General features: G+C 40.6%; 1 protein-coding gene and 1 pseudogene across 1 annotated transcript in view; both read right to left on the reverse strand.

Annotated features, from left to right (window-relative positions):
- The window catches only part of ALPK1 (alpha-kinase 1), a 113,035-nt gene that overhangs the window by 34,890 nt on the left and 52,158 nt on the right, over positions 1-25,987 (reverse strand). Inside the window, exon 3 of the mRNA XM_006881146.1 lies at positions 5,918-6,116. Coding sequence (XP_006881208.1) covers positions 5,918-6,116 — 199 coding nt within the window. The remainder of the gene's footprint in view (positions 1-5,917; positions 6,117-25,987) is intronic.
- LOC102855268 lies at positions 1,804-2,146 on the reverse strand (annotated as a pseudogene).

Below are 25,987 nucleotides of genomic sequence, written 5' to 3' on the forward strand. Positions count from 1 at the left end.
GACAATTAAAACAGACATTCGGATGGCGGGGAAGAAGAACAAACTGGGGAGGAGGGTGGAGAGAATGGTGCGGCAATGAAGGAGTGAAAGCCCAGAATCCCTGTGAATGTTCATTGAAACTAATAAAATTTAATAATAATAAAAAAAAGAATCAAAACTGGACAAATCTGCTGCTGAATGGCAAATCCTGGAAACATTACCAAGCAGGGATCAGTACTAAAAATTAAATTCTTACGTGTTTCAGAAGATTTCAAGAAAGAATGATGAAAGTGTCAAAATGGATTTCTTGTTATTTAAGACAAGGTATAGGGAGGAGGAGCAGAATTAAGAATGAATGATTCCACTTTCAAGAATTTAGAAGTCTAGGGAGTTCTACTAGACTAGTGAGTAAGGAGTTATGCTGCCAATCCAAAGATAGATAGTTTGAATTCAACAACTTCCCAGAGGAGAAATATGGGCACTCAATCTCCTCCCATCTGATTCACAACTTCTGAAACCCCACTGCAGGACAGCTATGACTCTGTTCCAACTCAATGGCACATAACAACAACAGCAGATAACTAAGGCAGGCAATAACAAGCATTGAGCGATGGGTGAAACCTTAGTGTTGCTATTGTCTTGAAGATCCTAGTCCCTACAGAGGCAGGGGCCAGCCCACCCCTTGTGATGCCACTGCTCTAGAGTATTGTTTTGAAGCTGCTCTTTTTTGTGGACTCAGAAATTCTGGTTCTAAGTGAGATTTTTGTTAATTACTGCCCTGCGTATTTCTTTCCTTTTGAGTAGGAAAAATTCAGATTCACTGTCACATTTGACTCAGATGTGTGGTTTTTATTTCTCCTCCAGCAAACTTTTTTTTTAATGTTTGTTGTCTCCAACTCAAGGCTTGAGGTCAACAGCAAAGCTCCTTGCTGCCTCTCAAAGTGAAGAGTTATTCAGTCTCCTTTTGTAGCCCCTACAGTCCCCTAAGCATTCCATCTCTCGTCTCCAAAGTGGCATTAAAATGGCAATCCCTTCTCTTAGTACTATAGATACTAGAGTGTCACAAACAATAGTTTACTGTCTTGATTTGAACAACTTATTATATCTATGTCCATATTTGTTGTTTTTATAAATTCTGAGTGAGAATTGATCTATACTTAACCCACCAGCAGATTTTAGAGGCAGTTAATAGGATAGAAGGAGATTATCTATCTTTCTCCAGAGGAGGAGTTGGTAGATCCAAACCAAGAAGAATTTATTATACCTTTGAGTTGTGGTGTTGGAGAAGAGGACTCAATATCCCATGGACTGTTAAAAGAACAAACAAATATATCTTAGAAAAGTTGCAGCCAGGGTGTTCCTTGGAGGCAAAGATGATAATGTGTCATCTCACATGTTACTAGGAGATACTATACCTCGTAGAAGGTATCATGCTTGGAGAGATGGAGGGATGGTCAAAGAAAGGAAGACTCTCAACCAGGTGGATTGACACAGTGACTGCAGCAATGAGCTCAAATATGTCAGAGATTGTACGCATGTAAGTATGGCACAAAATAGGACAAGGTTCAACTCTACTGTTCATAGGGTCGCTAAAAGTTGTACTTGACTTGACAGTATTTAACAACAGCAACCACCACCACCTTTGATTAGCAGCACAACTTATTATCACTAAGACACTAGTTGTTTTTTGTTTGGTTATTTTTAAAAGGTGGAATTAATATTTTTATTGTCATTTATAATCAGATGGTAATCAGGCATATAATCTTCATACTGAAGTTTTCTTTTTTTGTAGAAATAAAAATGGGAGAAAAAAGTTTTAAACAGCTAACAGCTGGTTTTCAGTAAATACGAATAGCTCAGTTCATTAATGGTGGCTTCAAGCTTTTCCTTGTTAGCACCAGAAAATTCACCCACCTTTTGCCCCTTTTTATAAAACTGAACCATTGACATGCATTTGACTTCACTCTGAAGCAACATCTGGACAGTTATCCACATCAACTTCGAGAAACACCACATTGCCATACTGTTCAGGTGGGGAATGAGAAAAAAGCTGGATCATTTTGCAAGGCCCACACCATGTGGCTGAGAAATTGACTACCACGAGGTTTTCTCTAGCACCATTAAGGTATGCCATAAAATCTGCCTCGCTTTTGATCTGCTTCACCATTTTGGCCAATAGCGTCTGACGAGCGACCATAAGATCAGCAGGAATGGACCCGAACACCAGACAAAGCTTAAGACACTAGTTATTGTTGTATGCCACTGAGTTGGAAGTGACCCATAGCTGACCTGCCAGCCCTTTTCAAAGGCAATAATGGCACAGGAAGATTTTGCCTTCTTCCACAGAGCAGCTGGTGGATTCATAACATGCCTTAGGTATTTCAGGACAGATTCCAACTACAAAGTCACCAGAGCTCTTTTATAGCTGTATTTATATTTATGTCTTTATCACTATACATCTTTCTATCATCTATCTATTGATCCATCTATTTTTCACCAGGTTGGTTTGAAGTTAGAACTGACTCACAAATAACCCCCAAAGAGATTCAGAAGCTGTAAATCACACAGGAGGAGAATGTTATCTTTCCCAGCGGAGCAGCTGGTGGTTAGAATCCCCAGAGACGTGCTGCCTTTGGGTTAGCAACGCAATCCCCTAAAGACTGTAACCAGGGTGCCCTGGTCACCAGAGCGACTTGAAGTCTTTCATACACATTTTCTTTATGTCTGTAACAGAAGATTCTGCAATTACTAAATTTTCCATTTTGATGGATTTAGAACTATGAGATTTTTGGTCTCTATGCAGACGACACAACCCTGCTTGCTGAAACTGAGGAGGACCTGAAGCGCTTGCTACAGAGGGTCAAAGACTGCAGTCTTCAACATGGATTGAGGCTCAATGTCAAGAAGACAACGATTCTCGCCACTGGCCCAATTGGCAGCATCAGGATGGATAGTGAGGAGATTGAGATTGTTCACAGCTTTAGTTTGCTTGGCTCCACAGTCAACACTCTTGGCACCAGTAGCCAGGAAATTAGAAGGCATATTGTGATGGGAAAGTCTGCTGTTAGGGACCTCTCCAAAGTACTGAAGAGCAACAGTGTCTCTCTGGAGAACAAGGTGCATCTGATATAGGCCATGGTCTTTGCAATCACTTGTTATGCATCAGAGAGTTGGACAATGACTAAGGAGGATAGAAGGAGGATTGATGCCTTTGAGCTGTGGTGCTGGAGAAGAGTATTGAAGGTACCATGGACTGCTAGGAAAACAAACGGATTCATCTTGGAGAGGGTTAAACCAGGCGGCTACTTGGAGGCAAGGATTCTGGGGCTTTGTCTGGCATACTTTGGACATGTTGTAAGGAGAGACTGGTCCTTAGAGAGGGACATCATGCTTGGGAAGCTGGAGGGATGGTGTAGGAGGGAAAGGCTCTCTGTGAGGTAGATTGATTCAGTTACTGGGGTAATTGGCATGGGTGTATTTGAGACAGTGCGATTGGCACAGGACAGAGCAGAGTTTAGAGCTGTTGTACATAGGGTCGCTATGAGTCGCAAGTGACTCGATGGCACATAACAACAGCAGCAATAACAAATTTTACACTAAAATATTTTAAAGAGGCTAGCATTATTAAAACAGTGCTGTTGCTAGCTGTTGTTGAGTTGGCTCGCTGACCTCTTACACAACAGAATGAGATGCTGCCTGGTTCTAAGTGGTCTTCAGGACTGGTGGTGCACTCAAGTCCACTGCTGTGGCCATTGCATGTTTCCAGTGCTTAGGGGGCTTGTCTTGCAACCACAAATAGGACGGTACTCTGCTGTAATCTGTAGAGGTTTGGTTGGCTAATACCAAGAAGTTTTGGATTGGAAGAAGAATCATCAACAACTTGTATCACGCAGATGACACAACCTTCCTTGCAGAAAGTGAAGAGACCTTGAAGTACTTGCTACTGAGAGGTAACAAACTTGGATTTGAATTACATCCCAAAATCAAGAAAAGAAAAATCCCCACCATTAGTTCAATAGGCAATATTATGATAGAAGGAGAAAAGATTGAAATGCTTAACTATTTCATTTTACTTGGATCGACAATTAACATCCAGGGTAACAGTAGTCAAGAAATCAAAAGATATGCTGCTTTGGAAAAATCTGCTCTCCAAAAATTAGCTCTCCAAAGTGATAAAAAGCAAGAATATCAGTTTAAAGACTTATTCCACGTGCACTTATTCCAAGTCATGGTATTCTCAATTGTTTATTATGCAAATGAAAGTTGGACAGTGAATAAGGATTACAGAAGAAGAATAAATGTCTTTGATTTGTAGTGTTTGAGAATAACACCAAATATTCCATGGACTGCCCAAATTAAAAATAAGTGTACTAACTTGAATGAAGTGCAATCAGGGTGCTACTTAGAGACAAGGTTAGTGAAATCCTCTCAAATACTTTGGGCATGTTGTCAGGCAAAACTAATTGTTAGGAAAAGGCAGACGATGGTAAAAAAAAAAAAGATAAGGCAGACGATGGTAAAAAAAAAAAAGATAGACATATGGAGAAAGAAAGGAAAACCTTCAATAGTTGGATTTGCACAGTGACTTTAACAATGTTGTTGTTATGTGCCATCAAGGGAGAACTGACTCACAGCTGACCCTCCAGAGGGTTTCAGAGGCTGTAAATCACATGACAGGAGACTGCTCAGCTTTCTTCTTCTGAGAGGCTGATGAGTTTGAACTACTTGTCTTTGGACTGAAGGTGCAACTCCTTATCCACTAGGCCACCAGAGGTCTTTGGGCTTGATCATATCAGAGATCATGGTACATTATAAATCAAGGTTCAGATCTGTTGTTCTCAGGGTTGGTATGAATTATGGTTGACTAGATAGCTTCTAACAACAACAATAAAGAGAAGTTGGTTGCCAGGCCTTTCTTCCTATCCTTTTCCAGAAGTTCTGTTCAAACTTGTCTACCATAAATGAATCTCCTTATATTTGAAATATTGGTTGCATATCTGCCAATATCACACAGAATGCAAGTCACCACAGTATAACAAATTGACGGATGCTTGCTTGATTAAAACAAAAACAAAACTAAAACCAACCACATAAACGAGACAGTCTTGTTTCTGAGAGATGCATCTTGACTTTTGTTTTTATGATGCTTTTGGCCAGTTCTTTAATCTTTCACTCTTGAAAATGATAACAGCAGACTTCGTCTTTAAAAATATAATCATCACCAGTAATTGGGATAATATAAGGATTCTATGGACATAGATTTTGTTAGAGAAAGAGAAAGGGGGGGTGTAGCAGCCCTCTGGCCTCACTAACCAAGTAACATTCTAGAATGTCAGGCTACTTTTTTCTTTGCAAAGTGTTGGGACTAGGGGTGGTGGATGAAGGGGGTGGAGATGATGGTGGGGATAGGGTTGGGGAAGATACTTTAAGATTTAATCAGGTACTGTACCTCTGTTTTGAGTAGTGAAAAATACCAAATTACTTCAGTAAGTTTGTCATTTCTATTGTAAGCATAGTCAAGTGGTCCTACAGGAAAAAAAAAGACGGGACAGCTAAGAGAAAATAGCAGAATTCTAGTCTGCTTTTTAAAGACTCTTGGTCAGGAGTATAGCAATTCAGATATGCTTGTTTGAAAGCAGCAGGACAGACTTGTTAGAAGACAAAAGTTCCAATTAGTATTTTCCACACCCTTTCACAATTTTCTCTACTGCTTTTGGCTCTGACACCCTTTATACCAGGGCCTTTGTACTGGCAAAAAGGCGGGTGGAAGGGTATGTAGCAGGGGTGGGGGAGGGAGGGAGAGCTGACTGAAAAGATGGCACACCAGGCCCTTGGGGATGTGGTGAGTTCTTCCCTCAGAAGTCAAGCGGCTCTGATGGGAAGTGGAGCTGATGACAAGACATTAGGACCAGCTGGGAGCTAGGAGGAGTGAGCCTACCTGAGTTGACTGAGACTCGGGCTTGGCGAATAACCACCTGCGGTGCAATTGGTGTTGCTGGCTGCAGCTTGTGGAGACCTTTGGCAACTTGTAGGAGGTTGCTGGAGACATCCAGTCCATACAGGAATCGGTCCATTAGGAACACAATAGCTGCTGCAGTCGCACAGTCCTTCGCTTGGATGGACACTTTTAAGGAAGCCTGAAGGAATATCCAGAGAACGTCATTAGCCAGACAGAATAGAGCCTGGCAGAGAAAGAAAGCAATCTGAGAATGAAGCTTCATCTTTGAATATATTTTTATTAGAAACAACAATGGTGAGAAACCTATAAAAGGGAAAAGCAATATACTTTATGAGGTGGACAAACTAAAGGGGGGAAAACCCTCTAAGTCCAATTTAATACTGAGACAAAATAATATTTTAATCACATTCTTTTCCTCATTATAGTTCTAAAATGATATAAATGATAAATGCATATTTCTTATTGTTAAAAAAATCAAACAAGCAGAAAGCTTGCAGAATGAAAACTAAGAGCGTCTCTTCATTTCTCAGCTCTATGAACTCCCTTTCCCCTAATTTTATCCTTGCTCTTTCCTGATAACAATTTGAAAGAGATTCTTCCAGAACATCCATGCTTTTGGGTATTAAAACAAAATAAAACCAAACCCCAACCACCCCAAGGAAAAAAAAACCTCTCAAACTAACTTCCAATGAGACAGAACTGACTGTTAAATTAGCAGCCAGTGGGTTTTCAAAGGCTGTGAATCACAAAGGAGGAAATTGTACTTTCTCTCAAGGAACCTCTGGTGGATTTGAATTGGCTGCCTCTGGGTTGGCAGGACAACTGTCTTTCCACTAGACCCTAGACATTAAGAGATAACTTGCCTTGTTTTCCCTTTCTACTAACCCTCTTTATTTTTCACATCAATGAACTCACTCATTCACACTGTCATCAATGAGTCACACTGTCATCAATGAGACACACTGTTCTGATGCTTGTTTCCTTCAGATTTTCTTCTAGGAGAAATGTCTACATCAGTTCAACATAGATCTTTCTGTTTACTGACTTCATTTAAGTTAAGGAGAAATATAGAGTTTGAGGTAATTTTAATGTATCATTTCTATTGGAGAAGTCTGCTGTCAGGGATCTCTGCAAAGTGCTGAGGAGCAATGATGTCAGTCTAGAGACTAAGGTGTGCCTGATCCAGGCCAAGTTCTTCACAATTACTTGCTATCAATCAGAGAGCTGGAAGAGGCAGCAACATTATAGATGGAGAGGAGTTTGAGATTTTTAACAATTACAGCTTGCTCTGTTCCACAATCAACACTCTTGGCACCAACATCCAGGAAACCAAAAGATGAATTGCACTAGGGAAAATCTTCTGTTAGGGACCTCTCCAGGGTACTGAGAAGCAACGATGTCAATGTAAAGACTAAAATGTGCCTTATTCAGGCCATGGTCTTCACAATTACTTGCTATGTATCAGAGAGCTGGATGATGACTAAGGATGACAGAAGAATTGATACCTTTGAGTTGGGATGCTGGAGAAGAGTCTTGAACATACCATGGACTGCCTAGGAAACAAGCAGATCTGTCTTGGAGAGGATGGAACCAAGTTTCTCCTTGGAGGCTAGGATTTTGAAGCTTCGTCTCACATACTTCGGTCATGGGCTAGGAGGTACCAGTCCTTGGAGTGAACACCTAAGAATGATAAAGGCTCTGATCCCAGATCTACTACTTTGTGACTGCTCTTCTTGGAATTGCAAGTCTCATTATTTTACTATATGTATCCTCACAACAATATACACTCCCTTTGATAAGTTTTCCTGAGGGAATCTCTGTTCCTTGAAACAAAAGAAAACCTACAAAACAGAAAACACTCAAAGAATTTACTGAGGCTTGTCACGTAGACCCTTCAGTTGAGAAATCCAAGTTCCAAAATGCAAACAATTCAATTAGTTGACATTCATAAAATATAAATTCAAAGCAGGTAAGTAAAACTGACAATTTTATGAAATCTCAGCTTCCGTCTAATAAGGCTAGTCTCTGGGTAAGAGTCTTTCTTCAATTGGTACAAATATAGTCCTTGGTTTGCAATCTCAGCTGCTTATTACAGAATGTTAGTTTCATTGTCCTTTTAAACTTTTGCTTTGAAAAAGCAACTCTTTTTGTCACCCTGTCCATGACTATGTGATTAAGAGGACACTAACCAAGTCATATTGACACCCATATAGTTATCCTATGCACTGGGCTATAAACTGAAAAGGTGGTTGGAATTGAATAGTTGCTTGTGGGAGAAAGATGTGCTTCTCCTCTCCTTAAAGGGAATACCTTTCTTGATATAGGTCATTGTAAATCAAAACTGACTTGACAAAGTCAGTATTTTTATTTTACTGCATTCCTAATGATTTTTTCCCCAACTCTCCGTTCTCATAGGTGTGCCTCTTTGGTTTATGGTAGATCTAACATCTAATTATGGTGCAGTGTTATTGTCACTGCATCAATAAAACAAGTTATTGTCCAGAGATAATTCGTCACTTTTCCATCAACTCAACTCATCTCAACTTATTGTCATCAAGTTGGAATCAACTAACAGCTGAACCTCTGGGAGATTTTCAGAGGCTATAAACTGTGTGGGAAATTCTCTCTCCCACAGAAAAGCTGGTGGATCCAAACTACCTATCTTTTGGGCTGGCAGTGAATTCCTTATTCACTAGGCCACCAGAGCTGCCTCATTCTTTCATACTACAACAACTACCACAATAAAGACCTACAACAACCTAGTTTATGGAAAAAGACATGATGGGAGAGTTTGAGGGTCAGAGATAGAGAAGACCCACAATAAGACAGATAGACACAGATACTGTAACTATAGAGTAGAGCATGTCAGAGAATGTGTGGATAGCACAAAATAGGGCAAGGTTCTAATCCGTTGTTCATATGGTCACTATGAGTTGTGGTCAGCTCAATGGCATCTAATAATAACAGTTTATGAAATGAATACATATGTCATTTCGTTTAAACTTTACAGAAACTCTAAAAATAACTTAAAACTAAGATCAAGAGATTAAGTGAGTTTATAAAGTTACAAAGTCAGTAATGTTTCAGACTTAAGTTGTTGTTAAGTGCTGTTGAGTTGTAGACAAATCATAGCAACCTTATGAATGAAAGACTTGAACCCTTATATAACTTTCATCGTTTCTCAAAGTTCATAGAGTTTCTGGAGGCAAGCTATTTCAGAAGTGGATGCCACTCCTGCTTCCAAGCTTGTTTTATTGGGTGAGCTTCACCAAACACTGTCTACCATGGGTAGCCATTGTAGCATTTGACACATCAATGTCACAGTGTTTAACATCACAACAGCCACGAGTTACCTCTGTACAGCAAATGGACAGACCAGTGCTATACCGCTTAGAAGAATGTTTCACCAAAAACAATTAAAACTAGGCCTGAGGGCCACAGATTAAAATCACTCACCTTGGGCTTGGTAGCCTCACTTGCTTTTTCCCTAGGCCAACAGAGCTCTCTCTATACTGTTGTTGTTAAGAGACTCAAATCTCTTGAGAAACAGTGTGTCTTTGGCCTTCCCCATTCTGCATCTTTTGAGGCAAGCAAGGCCTAACTTACCACACACTATGTTCAAACAGGGTCAATACATAACCTTCATTATGAGAGACTTTTAAATTGTGGAAGAAACCCAAGGCATCATGCTTGGAAAGTAGAAGGTCAATCAAGAAGAGGAAGATTCCCAGCAAGACGAACTGACACAGTGATGGCAACACAGCAGAGGTTATGAGAATGGCTCAGGATCAGTCAGAGTTTCATCCTATTATGCATAATGTCACCATGAAATGAAGTCACCTTGGTTTTATGTGCTGTTAGTTGACTAAGACTCATAGCGACCCTATGCACAATAGCTCTATCTATATATCTATGCACAATAGCTCTATTTATAACACTGCTCTGTCTGGAGCCAATCTCACTGTCTCTGAGAGACACCTACCCTCATTACCCCAGTTACTGCATCAGTTCATCTCATATGGGGTATTCCTCTCCTGCTCTGTTCCTTGGCCCTTCCAAACATGATATCCTTCTCCAAAGACTTGCCCCTGCTGGCTACCTGCCTAAAGTATGTGAGATGGAGTCTCAAAATGCTTGCCTCCAAAGAGCAGCTTGGTATTACTTTCTCCAGAACAGACCTGTTAGTTCTCTTGGCAGTCCATGCTATGTTCAATACTCTTCTTCACCACCACAACTCAAAGGCATCAATTCTTCTTCTGTCACCTTTGTCCAATGGCCTGGATCAGGTGCACCTTAGCCTATAGACTGAAATCCTTGCTCTTCAGCACTCTGGAGAGGTCCCTGATGGGAGATTTCCCTAATGCAATTTGTCTTTAGATTCCCTGACTGTTGGTGTCAAGAGTGTTGATTATGGAACCAAGCAAGCTAAAATTGTTAACAACATCACTCTCTTCTCCATCTATCATGATGCTGCCAATTGGCCCAGTGGTGAGAATCTTCTTTTCTTGGTGTTCAGCTTCAATTGCAAACTATAGTCCTTGACCCTCTGCAGCAAATACTTCACACCCTCCTTAGTTTCATCAAGTAAGGTGTGTCTTCTGCATAATGCAGGTTGCTGATGTGTCTTCCCTCCAATCCCGATGCCAAAGTCCTCCTTATAAAGTCCAGCCTCTTGAATGATCTGTTCTGCATACAGATTGAAAAGGCATGAAGACAGAAAACATCCCTAATGTACTCCTTGTCTGATTTTGAACCATGTAGTGTTTTCCTGCTCTGTTCTGGCGACTACTTCCTGGTCCATATAAGTATAGGTTTCACATGAACACAATCAGGTATTCTGGGATTCTCATTCTTCTCAAGGCTAGCCACAACTTGTTGTGATCCATGCAGTCAAAAGCCTTTGCATAGTCAATAAAACACAGATAGACATTTCTCTGGTACTCTTTGCCTTTGGGAAGGAACCATCTGATGTTGGCAAAGATGTTCCTAGTGCCACAACCTCTTTTAAACTCAGTTTGTATTTCTGGAAGTTCTTTGTTAATGCCACTTCTTCTCCCAAGCTTGTTTTAATCTGGGAGTTCCACCAAATACTGTCCACCATGGGTAACCGTTATTGCATTTGTCACATCAGTGTCACAGTGTTTAGCATCAGAGTGACCATGAATTACCTCTGTACAAATGACAGACCAGTGATATACCACTTAGAAAAGTGTTTGACCAAAAGTAATTAAAACCAGGCCTGAGGGCCATAGATTAAAATCATCCAATAGTTTGGTAGCATAACTTTCTATCCACTAGGCCCACAGAGCTCTCTCCATGGCTCACAGCAATTCTATGTACAACAGATCTGTGTTTGCCCTATCATACGCCATCCCCACAATCCGAAGCATGCTTGAGCCCATTGCTACAATCACCATATCAATCCATTGTTAAGGATCTTCTTTATCCAAGGAAATCTTCTTCACTGACAGTGAGATGCTCTCCAGTATCTAGTCCTTCACCTCCTGTGGCTCCATGATGCTGCTGCTGCTGCCACCCCCAATCCCGGAGTCCTCTCCCATGCCGGGAGGCTCAGGCTGGCTGTGCAGGAGCTCTGTCGCATGGGCCATAGGGCCCGCACCCACCACCTGGTCCAGGCTAGGGGGCCCATGGGCTCCGGCCTCAGTGGCCCCATGGCATCACAGCAGCGCGGATTCAGTGGGGGTGGCAGACAGAAGCAGGACTCACCCATGTTTTTCTGAGAATCTTTTTTTCTCTTGATGTTGAGCTTCAATCCATATTGAAGACCAGCAGTCAACCGTTTGACTGTTCAGGTATAGATAAACTGCGGGCTGTAGAGGCCCATGGTGGCCTGCTTCTATGCGTACCCAGCTCCTCACGCTGCTTCCCGTGCCACCACCATCTTGGTTCTCCCTCTTGCATTCTTTAGAAATATTATTCTTGATATTCTCCCACAGCTCATCTGGTCTTTGCTCATTAGTGTTTAAGGCCTCAAATCTGTTCCTGAGGTGATTTTTTTTTTTTTTAGATTCAAGTCGGGTAGACTCAGGGTCAAATTTTGGTTCTTGTAGATTTGATTTAATTTTCAATTTTCTTTAGCTTCAATTTGAACCTGCACATGAGTAGTTGATGGTCTGTTCCATAATTAGCACCTAGCCTAGTTTTCACTAGTTGATAATGAGCTTCTCCAATGATTCTTTGCACAGAGGTAGTCAATCTAATGCCTGTGGAGACAATCAGGGGAAGTCCCTATATATAATCTCTGTTTATGTTTCTTACAAAAGGTATTTGCAATGAATAAATCATTGACTGTACAAAATTCTATCATTTAACCTCCATCCTTGTTTGTCACAAAGTCCATGTTTTACAACTACTGATCCTTCTTCACACAATAGCAAGACCAAGTGAGAACAGAGCTGTTGCTATGTATTTTAAAAAAAAAAAGTAAAAAAAGAAAACACCCTTAGAGATGCCCTTTAATTTCAGTATTTAAAAATTTTCCAGTAAAAATTTTTGTCATGACAGCAAATGACTATGTGGTGATTAGCTAGTGATTACTCCAATCGAGTTGCAATGAAGCTTTGTAAATCCAGTAAAAGCTTTCTGAGAAAGAGTCTCCTTGAGTTGAGGAAACAAGGCTAGCAGTCTGAGAAGTGAAGGTGGCTAGAATTTTCAGAGCAGAGTGCAAGAACAATAGAGTTGCAGAAATCATCAGAGTATTTTCCATTCTAGCAGAATACTGATCGGCTCATGTGTGGAAAGAAATCTCCAAAGACGAGGCAAGAACCAACTAGGCAGCAGAGAAGAAACAATTCTCAGGCATCATGGAGTTTGTGTCTTCTCTAGTCATTGCATACATTTTGTCATTCACAAGGCACAGAATAATCAGAGAGGTACTGCTTCAGCTGTCATTGTTAGGTGCCCTCATCAACTCCTGCTCATAGCAATTCTATGTACTGCAATGTGTACTACACATTGAAACCTTGCCCATTTCTGCACCATCTTCACAATGGTGAAGTCATTGCTTCAACTTCAGTGGTGGTTGTTGCTAGGTGCTGTTGAGTAGAGTAACAACAACTCCTAGCAACCCTATAAAAAACATATCTGAACCTTGTCTGACATTATCATCTCTGACATACTTGGGTCCACTGCTGTGTGTCTGGCTAAGGGTCCTCCTCTTTTTCACTGACCTTCCACCCTTCCAAGGAATAGCTCCTCCTAACAATATGTCTTAGGCATGTGAGACTTGCCATTAAGGAACACTTCGATTGTACTTTCTCCAAGACATACCTTTTTGTTCTTTTGGCTGTCCATAGAATATCCAGTACTCTCCCTCTACATCACAACTCAAAGGCATCAATTCTTCTTTTGTCATCTTTATTCACTGTCCAACTCTCAAATACATAGCAAGTGATAGGAAAGACTATGGCTTGTGTCAGGTGAACCTTAGTTTTTAAACGAACATCATTGCTTTTCAAGATTTTGAAGAGATCCCTGAAAGACTTTCCCAGTGCAATACACCTCCTGATCTCCTGACAGCTCTGCTGGTACCAAGGGTGCTGACTGTAGATCCAAGCAAGACTAAATCATAGACAATTTCAACCTTTTCTCTGTCTATCATGATATTGCTTATTGGGCCACTGGTGAGAATTTTTATTTCCATGTTGTTGAGATTAAATCCTTATTGAAGGCTGTAGTCTTTGATCATCTGTAACAAGTGCTTCAGGTTCTCCTCACTTTCAGCAAGCAAGGCTGTGTAATGAAGGTTGTTGATAAGCCTTCCTCCAATTTTGATGCTATACTCTTCTTTAAAAAGTCCATCTTCCCAATCAGTTTGTTCCACATACAGATTGAATACGTATATAGAGAGGATATAGCTCTGATAGACTCTTTTCCCAATTTTAAAGTATGCCTTGTTCCCTTGTTCTGCTTCTTGGCCTAGGTGTAGAATTCATATAAGCATAACTAAGTGTCCTGAAATTCCCATTCTCAAGGTTAACCACAGTTTGTTATGATCCACACAGTCAAATGACTTTGTATAGTCAATAAAATACAAATAAACATAATTGATATTCTCTGTTTTTGGCAAAGATCCATATGACATCAGCGATAATATCACCTATTGCCATGGCCTTTTCTAAATCCATACTAAGAATATTTATAGAAATAAAAAAATTGTGCAACAATGAATTTTTTAAAAATTTTGTTTTATTACTTTTAATGAATATTTACAGAGATTTTTGGATTTCCATTCATTCTTTGTTGCACTTTTCTCCCTGCCCAGCCCCCTCCCCCAGTTCACTCCTCTCTTTGAAAAGTAAAATTCTTTCATTGGAATACAATCCCCCCCCCCCCCGCCACCGCCCTGAGTATACTCACAACAATGAATTTTTTAAAGAGAAAAGTGGATAGAGGGGTTAGGGAGGAAAATGTGCAATAATGAATGAATTGAAATCCAAGTTTTCTGTAAACTTTCATTAAAATCACAATTAAAAGAAATAAAAAAATCCACCATATAATAATGAAAATTTTAATATCTGGCATACAGTCAAAAGTTAACAGGCATAAAAGAAGCCCACACTGCAGAGGTAAAAAACAAAAAACCCATACCAAAAAACCCAAAAAATCAATAGAAATAGTTATCAAAATATTATCCCAGATATTCAAGAAAACAGTAAAACAGAGGGAAAAAAATATGATATAGAGACATAGCTGATATAATACATGACTGAAAAATGAACTTTTTTTGTTGTTATGTATCGAGTCACCTGTGATTCATATCTGAAACCTCAGACAGACCTAATCTCATTTTCCTAGTCATTGCGTCAATCCATCTCATTCTGAGTCTTCCTGCACTGTCCTTCCACCTTTCCAAGCATGATGTCTCTCTCCAAGGACTGGTCCTACCTGGCCACATATCCAAAGTAATGTGAGATAGAGCTTCAGAATTCTAGCCTCCAAGGAGAAACTTGGTTTCACTCACTCCAAGACAGACATATTTGTTTTCTTGGCAGACAGAAAAGATATGGAGATAGGATGCATCCCTGACACACACCTTTCCTGATCTTGAACCATGAATTGTTTCCCTGCTCTGTTCTGACCACTGCTTCCTGGTCCAATCACAGGTTTCACATAAACACAATTAAGTGTTCTAGGATTCCCATTCTTCTCAAGGTTAGCCACACAGTCAAATGCCTTTGCATAGTTATTGAAACACAGACAGATATTTCTCTGGTACTCTCTGCTTTCAGCCAAGATCCATCTAACATTGGCTATCATGTCCCTAGAGCCACAGTCTCTTCTAAACACAGCCCGCACATCTGGGAGTTCTCTGCTGATGTACTGTTCCAGGCGTTTCTAGATAACCTTCAGCAGGATCTTGTTTGCGTGTGGTATTAATGATATGATTCGATAATTTCCCCACTCTGTTGTGTCACTTTTTTTTTGGAATGGGAATAAATACAGATCTCTTCCAGTCAGTTGGCCAGGTAGTAATCCTCCAGATTTCTTGACATAACCTGATGAGCACACCCAGGGCAGCATCAGTTTGCTGAAATATGTCAATCAATAATCCTTCAATTCCTTGGGCCTTCTTTTTTTTTCTCATTTCCTTCAGAGAAGCTTGAATTTCCTCCTTCATCACAATAGGCTTTTGATCATATGTTGTTCCATTAAGCTCCTTTGTGTCAGCCAATTCTTTTTGGTTTAGTCCCTGTGTATTCCATCTTTTTTTCTTTCTTTATTATTTTTTTTTAATGAGAACTCAAGAATCCTTAAAGTTTACTTTAGGCAAAATTAGATTACTTGAAAAAAATACTTTTTAAAGATTTATTTCATTTTATACTGGTTTACTTAGAAAGTTCATATACATTGTTTTTCACGCTGGATCTTTCCCATTTCCTAAACCCAAGGCACCCTCCACCCTCCAGTTGTGCAACCCTATGATCACCCGCTCCCTCCCCATCCTCACCTCTCTGCTCCCCCACTTAGATCCTCATATACGTTTTACTAGTTATCTATTTTTATAATAATGATTTTATACAGCATTTGTCCTTATGGGACTGAGTTAGCACACTTAGCTCAATGGTTTCCAGTCCATCTTCTTTTGATGCTTTTTATGTCATTCAACATTCTGCCTTCAACATCCTTGAGTATTGCAACTTGAGACTTGGATTTGTTCTTCAGTTTCTTCAGCTTTAGAAATGCCAAGCAAGTTCGTCCCTTTTGATTTTCTGACTCCAGCTCCTTGCACATTTCATTATAATACTTTGCTTTGACTTCCTGTATTGCCTTTTGAAATCTGTTCAGCTCCTTCACTTCTTGATTTCTTAATTTTGCTTTGGTTTCTCGGTGTTGTAGTGCAATATTCAGAGGATGTCCACTTTGATCTTTTCTTTCTCCTCTGTCTTTGCAGTGACTTTTTTTACTCTTTGTGAATGATATTCTTGATATCCTTCCACATCTCATCTGGTCTTCACTCATTAATGCTCAAGACTTCAAACCTATTCCTGAGATGGTCTTTAAATTCTGGTGTGATAGACTCAAGGTCAAATTTTGATTCTTATAGATTTGATTTTATTTTCTTTAGCTTCTGTTTGAACTTGAATATGAGTAGTCGAATGCCTGTTTCACAATCAGCACCTGGCATCATTTTCACAATTGACATTGAGCTTCTCCAACATTATTTTTTTTTCTCCAGAGATGCAGTCAGTCTGATTCCTGTGTAGACCATCAGGTGAAGTCCATGAGTACAGTCATCATTTATGTTTCTTATAAAAGGTGTTTGCAATGAATAGGTCATTGATTATACAGAATTCTGTCACTCTGTCTTCAGCCTCATTTCTGTTCCCAAGTCTCTGCTTTCCAAATACTAATTCTTCTTTGACCAACTTTTGCATTCTAATAACTCATTATTATCAAAGTATCTTGGTTGCATGTTCAATTGATTTCTGGCTGCAGAAGTTGGTAGAAGTCATATATTTCCTCCTTTTTGGCCTTGGCTTTGGTGCATATATTTGAATGATAGTAGTATTAACAGGTCTTCCTTTTATGCATATGGATATTATCCTGTTACAACAGTGTATTTCAGAATGGATCTAGAAATGGTCTTTTAAACTATGAAAGTGACTCCATTTTTTCCCCTCACCTTTTCATCTCCAGTAGATCATATGATTATCTGATTCAAAATATCCCATGTCAACTTGTTTCATTTCACCAGGATCTAGTATGTCAATATTATGTGTTCTATTTCTTTCATAACAATCTCCAAATTTCCTACATTCATACTTCTCACATTCCACATTTCAATCAAGAGTGTCTATTTGCAACTGTTCCTCCTCCTTTGTGATTCCCAGTGAGAAGGTTCTGCTTCTGGTGTCATATCTGCTAGTTTAATCTAAGCGTACTCTATTGTAAATAAGGTTTTCTGAGCCTGTTTTTTCAGGAGTGGATGGCCAATCCTTCTCCCTAGTCTGTCTTAATTTGGATGCTCAACTCTAAAACAATATTTGACAGACAAAATTTTTGCCCAAAAGAGCAGATGAGAGACATTTTTCATTGTTCGGGTAACAGACCAGGTTTTAGCCCCATATGCCACCCCTTTAGGTGGATGTGTCTCATTCCCACAATGACACATGCTCTGCTAGCATCCAGCCCAATTCCCTCTCTTTGTACCTCACACTCCCTGCCCCTAGCCAATCCTAGTTTGATGACTCAGGCCTCCACCCACCTCTATCCATCCACTCCCCTGTGATGTTGATGTTCCTGCACTGTGTGGGTGTGACATTTTCCTGCTGAGATCTTTTCTTCTAAAGTCTGTTGTCTTCCTTTGTCTCAGAAGTGGCACCAAGGGAAGCAATGTTTTTTTCTGTCTACTGTCGTGGGTCTGCAGAGTTGCATGGCCAGGATCTTCAACTTTCTTCTCTATTCTCTGTGATGGTTCAGTGACAGGTCCTTGACTTCATTTGTGATGAATCTTCAGAACCTGGATTATATCTTGTCTCAATCATTTCTTTGCTATGGCAAGTTACTTAATATTTAACCATTCTGATAGTCAATGGCCTTATCAGTGAAACGAGGATACTATCTAGTTGCAGGAGCTCTGGATGAAACTCACATACTTTGGATATATTTGTAGGAGAGGCTAATCCCTGGAGAAGGACATCACAATTGGTGGAAGGTCAGTAAAAGAGAAGAAGACTCTCAATGAAATGGATTGACACAGTGGCTAGAGCAATGGGCTCAAGGAAAGCAAGGATGTTGAGGATGGCATTGAACAGGATAGGACAGGGGTCAGGTCTGCTGTTCACAGAGTTACTAAGAGTTTTGGTTGAGTCAATGGCACCCAGCAACAACAACTGGTGACATAGTGGGTAAGCAGTTGCATTGCCAACCCAAAGGTAGGCTGACTGGATCCACCAACTCCTTTATGGGAGAAAGATACACTGTTTTCTCCCGTGCAATTTACAACTTCTAAAACCCACTGGAAGGTCAGCTATGAGTCAGTTCTAACTGTTTGGCACATAACAACAATTCCTGTTTGCATGTTTCAGGATTAGAGATATTGTGGGTATAAATCTCAGCACACAGATGGGAGTATTACAGTCATGTCCACAGGGGACTTGGAAAACTAATAAAATATAGGAAAACAAGTCAGTTCACTCATTTCCACCCTCTCCATGAGAAACTACCAATAATAGCCAGAAATTTTCTCCTAAATAAGTGGCAGTTGAATTTCCAATAGTGCAAAAAGAAATGAGTTATGCCTATAACATCTATGTTGTTGTTAAGTGTCATCGGGTTGTAGACAACTCATAGTGACCCTATGAACGAAAGACCTGAACACTTGTATAACTTTCATCATTTCTACAAGTTCATAAAGTATCCAGAGGCAAGCTATTTAGAAAGTGGATGCCACTCCTGCTTCCAAGATTTTGTTAATCAGGGAGCTCCACCAGACACTGCCCACCACGGGTAACCATTATCACATTTGACACACCAGTGTCACAGTGTTTAGCATCATCTATATGGTATCTTAAAAATGTGCTAAGCTTTTACGTTTCAAAAATGTCTTTTTTTTCCCTCCTCATTAACTCTGAGCATGATGTTATTGGAATCTGGGAGGGTATGGAGAGGGAGCAGAGATTAACAAAAGGGAAGGAAAGGGGAAGGTACAGTGTGCAAAGGTAATGAGACAATGTAAATAGTGATATTGTTTAATTGTAATTGCTGCTATAAAAGAAAGTGTATATGAGTGAGTGAATGAAAACCAATTAACAAAAAAGAGAGAAAGGAAAATGAGCAGATCCAATGGCACTTAGTAAAGAAAAGCTGGTTCTTGAGAGGTAGCCATGTCAGCACTCATGTGCAAGCAGCTCTTGGCTGTCCCCAATAGAGGAATCCCTGCCTGAACACCTGTAAACTGACGCTGCAGTCTCCCTATTCTGCACCCTAGGTGAATACGCCATATATTTGAGCGGGGAACATTGCCTAATCTATTTTCCCCCCTTCTCCTCTTAATAGATTGGAACACAAAAGCCTGAGAGAGGGTGACCTGCCAGACAAAAGGGCCTTTGAGTTCCTTGGAAAAGTAGACTTGGAGGAGGATGGAAGGAATCCAAGTGGCCCTATTATTTCCACTTGCACTAATTAGACATTTTTCTGTCAGCTATTGAGCACTGCTGAGAGGCCAAACTCACTGAATTCATTTCTAAAGTGTTTACAGAAGTTTGCATCTGTTTGTGTCTCTTCAGGAGGAAAATAAGCACTTCAATAGCATTGTGGAAAATCTAAACGAAGCATCCTATTCTGGAGGACCTGGCATCCCCACAGCTGCATAATTTAGCTCTCTGTTCAGGGCCCAAGCCTCTCGCATCTCTCTCCAAAACCAAAGGACGCAAAACGCAGAGAAGTCAACTCAGGAGACTCTTTTCTTTCATTCCAATTTCTTTTCTCTCGCGCTTTTGAAACGGCAGCATGCTGTGCAGGGCACACAGATTTAGGTGGGTATCATTCTTGCAGCCCCTCTGTCGTGTTTCTACCAGCGATCGGAGAAATTAATACCCACTTTCATTTACTGCCAAGTGGCAGGATAGTAAATTCCTCAGCAGCAAAGCAGAATACATCACCATCCTGGGAATCCCCCCCAAATGTGTGCCGGGGGAGCACTCTGACATCAGAAGGAGAGGAATGAAAGGACACTAGAGCGTGTGGTAGGGAAGGGACACTAAAGAGAAAGTTTCCCTACATGGTAAAATGTGCCTGGGTTATGCACAATTAGATTAACATGAAAGAGAACCCTTCTCCCGCCCCCACCCCACAAAAAAGAAAGAAAAAGAAAACAACACAAAAAACCCTAACCCACTGACTACATGCGCAGTGCCTTTGAAATGCATATTGATCTACATTGCATTTGATTCAGTATTCTTTTTGTTTGTGTTTTCCCTGCTTATGACAGACCAACTATCATGACACAGGACTCAAAAGACCAGAATTTAAAAGTTCTAAGAAGCACGGTATAACCCTAGTTAAAAAGAGCAACAGGAATTCTGTTCATCTTCCCACAGTGTCTAAGTTAATGTGAGATTGCCCCAATATATTTACCAAATTGGCTTAAACTTGTTGAGTGACTAAACAAACAAACACAGAAAATAATAAAAAATCCAGATATGAGGGTGAGGTAGTGTGCTGAATTCCTAAAAATATAGACTCACAAGCACACAAGCACACATGCCCACCGCTGTTTTTTCACATCTGTTTTCAGGATGGGGAATATGGGGTTCTAATTGAGTTTGTGGCACAAAGGGGACTTCATGGCTAGGAAGCTGAGTCAGGTGGTAAAGGAATTAAACTCCACAATGAGATTTCAATGCACAGATGATTGAAAAAATGCTAAAGAGCCTTTTCTAAGGGCTTTTGCTGAACAGTAGCAAGGAAAAGTATGTGCTGTTTTCATGGTTCCTTGCATTAGCCCTAGCCCCTCCCAATGCTGAGCATCAAGTTTGCATCCCAGCTATGGGTTCAAAGCCACGATGTGTTCACAGCAATGACAATGGCAGCTGCTCTCAAGGGGGGCAGGGTGAGGGGGCTCAGAACTGAAGCCATCTGGCATTGCAATTGGCAGGAGCAGTGTAAAGGGAAATTATTGCTGCATAGCAAATTGGGAGATTGGGAAAAGGCAGGGGGAAGCAAGGAGGATGTTCTGAGATGAGGAATTAGCAGAATAAACAAATGGAAAGTGACTGACACCTGCAGAATTATGTATCATCAGTAAAACCCAAATAAAGATAAAATAGGTCTACTCAAAATCAGTGGAAATTGGGACATGGTATGGTCTGTATTTGTTCATGCTCTGAACTTAAAATTTGTTAACATTTCATCTTTCTCACCTTTATTTTGTTGTTGTTGTTGTTATTATGTACTGTCTAACTGAAACCAACTTATAGCTGACACCCCAATGGGTTTTCTGAGGCAGTAAACGGCATGGAAGATTATTTCCCATATTTCTCCCACAGAGCAACTGGTAGATTTGAACCACATACCTTTGGGTTGACAGCATAATTCCTTACCACTTGTTGTTAGGTTGTCAAGTTTAATAGGGCTCATTGTGACACTATGAACAACCGACTTAAACCCTGTCCTATCCTGTTCCATGCTCGTAATCTGTGACACACATAAGCCCACTGCTGCAGTCACTGTGTCAACACATCTGATTGAGGGTCTTCCTCTTCTTCACCATTTTGCCACCTTCACAAGCATGATACCATTTTCTAAGGAATAACTCTCTTAGTAATATGCCCAAGAACATGTGAGACGAAGCCTCCAAGGAGCAATCTGGTTGCACCATTTTCAAGACTTTTGTTCTTTTGGAAGTCCAACACCATTGCTCAAAGGCATAAATTCTTCTGTCATCCTATTGTCCAGCTCTTAGATGCATAGCAAGTGTCTGAGAAGACCATGGCCTGAATCAGGTGCACCTTAGTCATCAGGCTGACATCATCACTCCTCAACAATTTAGAGAGGTAACCGACTAAAGAGCTATCCAGTGCAATATGTCTCCTGATTTTCTAACTGCTGATACAAAATGTATTGATTGTAGACCCAAGGAATATGAAGTCATTGATAGTTTATTTGTCTAAGCTGTGCCACTAGTGTTTCAAAGGCCAGAGAGGTCCCCCATTGTGGACAGGTTTTATTGGGGCTCCAATATTAAGACACACTAGGAAGAAAACTTGGCCATCCACTTGTGAATTAACAAGCCTCTGAAAACCCTCCTCACCAATAAGCCAAAGTTAATAGCTTTCTCTGTATCTCAATATCTGAATAGGACATTTTACATCATCTCTTCCTACCATCTTTCTTCCTTCTCTCAGTTTACTAAAGATGGATTTAGTTCCTTGATAAAAAGGGAGTGGGTATGGAGAGGAGAGGGAAAACAGTACCCAAACAAACAACTAACCAGGATTCTAGTTGACCTTATGGCTCTGGGACCTGTGGAGCTCAGGTTGCTATGACCACCATCATTATTGGTGATTTCTTCATCCACATTGTTGAGTCATCCTGAATATCAGTCTCTCTTGCTCACAATCTCCATCTCTCCAATGAGCTTATCATCTACCCAGTATCAGTCACTCATTCCCATAGTCATACTCCAGAATTTGCCATTTCAACAGCATCACAGGAAGAATATCAGTATGAATATTTCATTCTCTAATCTTTATTTCCAATTCTTTCTTGCTCCCTTCCTCTATAGTTTAACTGCAAGAATTCTGCACTCCTTCCAGGATACCCCTACAATTCACTCACTCTACTATCTTTGTGCTATCCCATCAATGGCCTCATGGACTCTGTTACCTCTTTAAAATCCACATGCTTTATAGTATGGCTTTTGATTACCTTAAAAACACTGTTGGTAGACTTGTGAACAGATGAAAGCTCAGAAAGAACTGAGCTGTGATGCAAGTTCCTATTCCTATGAACAGACTATTGCTAGAAATATGGACATTAAATTGCTTCTGGTGAAGCTTTAAAGGTCAATGACAAAATTATGACTAGTAGGGAACTCTGGTAGCCTAGTGGCAAGAAGCTGCACTGCAATACTGAAGGCACATAATTTGAATCCCACTAGGTGCTCCACAGGAGAAGAATGGGCAGTCTCCTCCTGTGTGATTAATTGCCTCTGTAAACCCGCTGGAGGGTCAGCTATGGATTGGTTCCAATTCAATGATACACAACAAGAAGAAGAGGGAGCTCTGGCAGCCTAGTGGTAAGAATCTTCACTGCAATCCTAAAGGACACATGACAGCAGCAATCAGTGAAGAAAGAGGAATAATTTTACATAGTGGCAAAGAATTTGCCTGAATTATGTTGGAGTGGTTGATGGAAGGCTGACTATGTAAGTGATGAACTAGAATATGTGGCAAGAATTTTTCTAGGCAAAATCTTACAGGAACAGCTTAAAGGTGTCTCCTTGCTACTTTAAACAGAATAAAGGAGAAATGGGATAGATTTTAAAGTGAACTGTGAAAAATAAAAAGAGAACTTAAAGACTTGTAAAATTCTGTTGTACAACCTAAAAAAAAAACCCTTAAAAAAAAAGAAAACAATCTTTTCTTCAAGAATGAAAGCCTGTGACTGATATATTCAACCCCCTCAGCAGAAAGGGAGAGTGAGTATAAAGAGAATGCTCCTTGCTTTCAGAATTCTACAGACAAGAATGGGCCAGTAGGGCCACTACACTGTTGTTTGTTATGTGGTATTGGTAAAGCAGAGATATCACAAGTTGATGGCTTTAACAAAAAGATATTCATTCTTATAGGTAAGGAGGTTAGATATTCAAATTCAGGATCCAGATCTTTGAGATGGCCTGTCTTCTGTCAGTTCTGGAGAAGGTCTTTATTTCCTTCAACATCTGTAGGGTCCACAATCCTCAAAGATCTCCTTGTATCTTGGACTTCCCTGGTGTCAGGAGCTGTCTACTGCGGAGTTCTGAGTGAAAAAGGATGCACTCCTCTTCTTGAAATTCTTTCTTGGTGGAACTGAGGTCCCCTCTCTTAGTCACCCTCGAGGAACTGATTTTACATCAGTTTAAGGTTGTGAAGGGAATAAATGGTATTGCATCCTATGCTTAACTTTCTTACAGTCATCCTGTTTATGAGATCGTAGTTTTCACATTAGATCATTACATGCATGTTTTGGGAAAGCACAATTCAATTCATGGCAGACAAGGGACGCATCACCCTGGGGACAGTTCAGAGATTACAGAACTATTGGAGGGACTGGGTAGGCAGGATGGGCTTCTCCCACTAACTTTTTTCTAGAGTGTGAGGTTGATGCTCAGGTGCAAAAAGATCATGAGATTACCTCTGAAAGTTGATAGGGTGTTACTATCATGCCAAAGGACCAAGATAATGGGGCAGAATGAATGGTATAGAAGAATGGGGCCAGTCGAAGCAAAGGGAACATAGTTGTGTTACCATGGGCTTGGAAGGCAGATTGGACGTTTAGGGCAAGAGACTTCTATCCAGAATTTAGAGAGTCTGTGGACCTTTTGCCTAGTGGCTCTAGAAGAAAGAAGATTATTTTCAAGGCTTAAGAGTTAATATAGCATCTGAAGTGACCTCTTCCCAGGAGACCTCCAACAGAAGGTGCACCAAGCCGGCTCCGACTCATAGAGACCTGCGTACAACATGCGAGGACCCGCGGCTCCTGTACCATAGGGCTTCATCTGCCTTGACTGCATCTCCAGCCTTGGACAGCTGATGGAGGGTCGCTCTGAGTCCACAATCAATGCTCATAGAGGCAGCAATCAAGAAATTAAATACTGAAACTTGGACTTTGCTGGGAGAACTGCAAAGATGGCAGAGGCATTTCCAGGCCAGGGCTTGCGACCCAACCTTCCTGTCTGCTACCACTGCAGGTACCAACTACAGTTCCCAGAGGTCTGTGGGGAAACACCATCTTTGTAAACTTGGACTTTGCTGGGAGATCTGCAAGGACAGCAGAGGCAGTTCCAGGCCTGTGCTTGTGAACCAGAAATCCACACCCATTTAGGCCCTCGGGCCTTCAGCCCTCAGGCCAGGAAGACAATCATATTTGCCACATCTATAAGATTTATCAACCTCCCCTAAAATACTCATGTATCCCTGAGGATTAAGTTACGTGGGGAATCAAACTAGTTTCTGGCCTGAGTACAAAGGGCCCACTAACTCAAACAACAGGGAGATCCTGAGCATCTCCAAAGAGTGGGGAAGCTATTCCAGAAAGGGAACAGCAGACTTCCTCCTTCATTATCCTGAGGCCCTCCCCACGTGTATCAGTGTGCGCTTCCTCCCTCCCCACTCACGTGAGCGTTGGAGTGTGCACACACCCTCTACACTTTTATTCTTGTTTCTGCCCAACCTTCTTCTGAAGCAGTGACGTCAAATAAAAAACCAGCTACCACTTCTGACACGAAGAACTCTGCCACACCAATGGCCCATAGAAAGCAGAGTGCTTCACTTGTCCCACCAGCCCAAAGCAAGATATTAACCCCCAAGAAGACACAATAGCAACGGATTTCCTGGAGCCAGAAAGCCTGATGGATCTTTCCGATAGTGATTTTAAAAGAACAAGACTGAATATTTTCAATGGATAAAAAAAGAAACTGGATGAAATACAGAATAGTGCTAGCAAAGATAAGGAGGAGCTTAAAAAAACCAATCCAAAACTATGCAGAGAAAACAAATGAAGCATTAGAGGCATTGGAAAAAGAAGAAACTGTGCTCCAGAATTTGAAATCTAAGGTTTCTGATGCTGCCAACATGATGGAGGGACATATGTATAAAGGAGAAGAGACGGAAAACAGAATCAGTGAAATAGAAGATAGAATTGTCACCACAGATCTGACTGAGAAAAAAAAAACAGAATCCGAAAAGAAGGAAACAAAAGAAAGCTTGGGAATAATGTGGGATACCATTAAAAGAAATAACATCCGCATGATAAGAATCCCAGATCGGGAACAAGCAAGTAAAGGCACTGAAAAAATTGTGTAAGAATTACTAGAGGAAAACT

The sequence above is a fragment of the Elephantulus edwardii genome, unplaced genomic scaffold, assembly GCF_000299155.1.
Source record: "Elephantulus edwardii isolate Elephantulus edwardi_28Jun2011 unplaced genomic scaffold, EleEdw1.0 scaffold00012, whole genome shotgun sequence".
Classification (NCBI taxonomy): domain Eukaryota; kingdom Metazoa; phylum Chordata; class Mammalia; order Macroscelidea; family Macroscelididae; genus Elephantulus; species Elephantulus edwardii.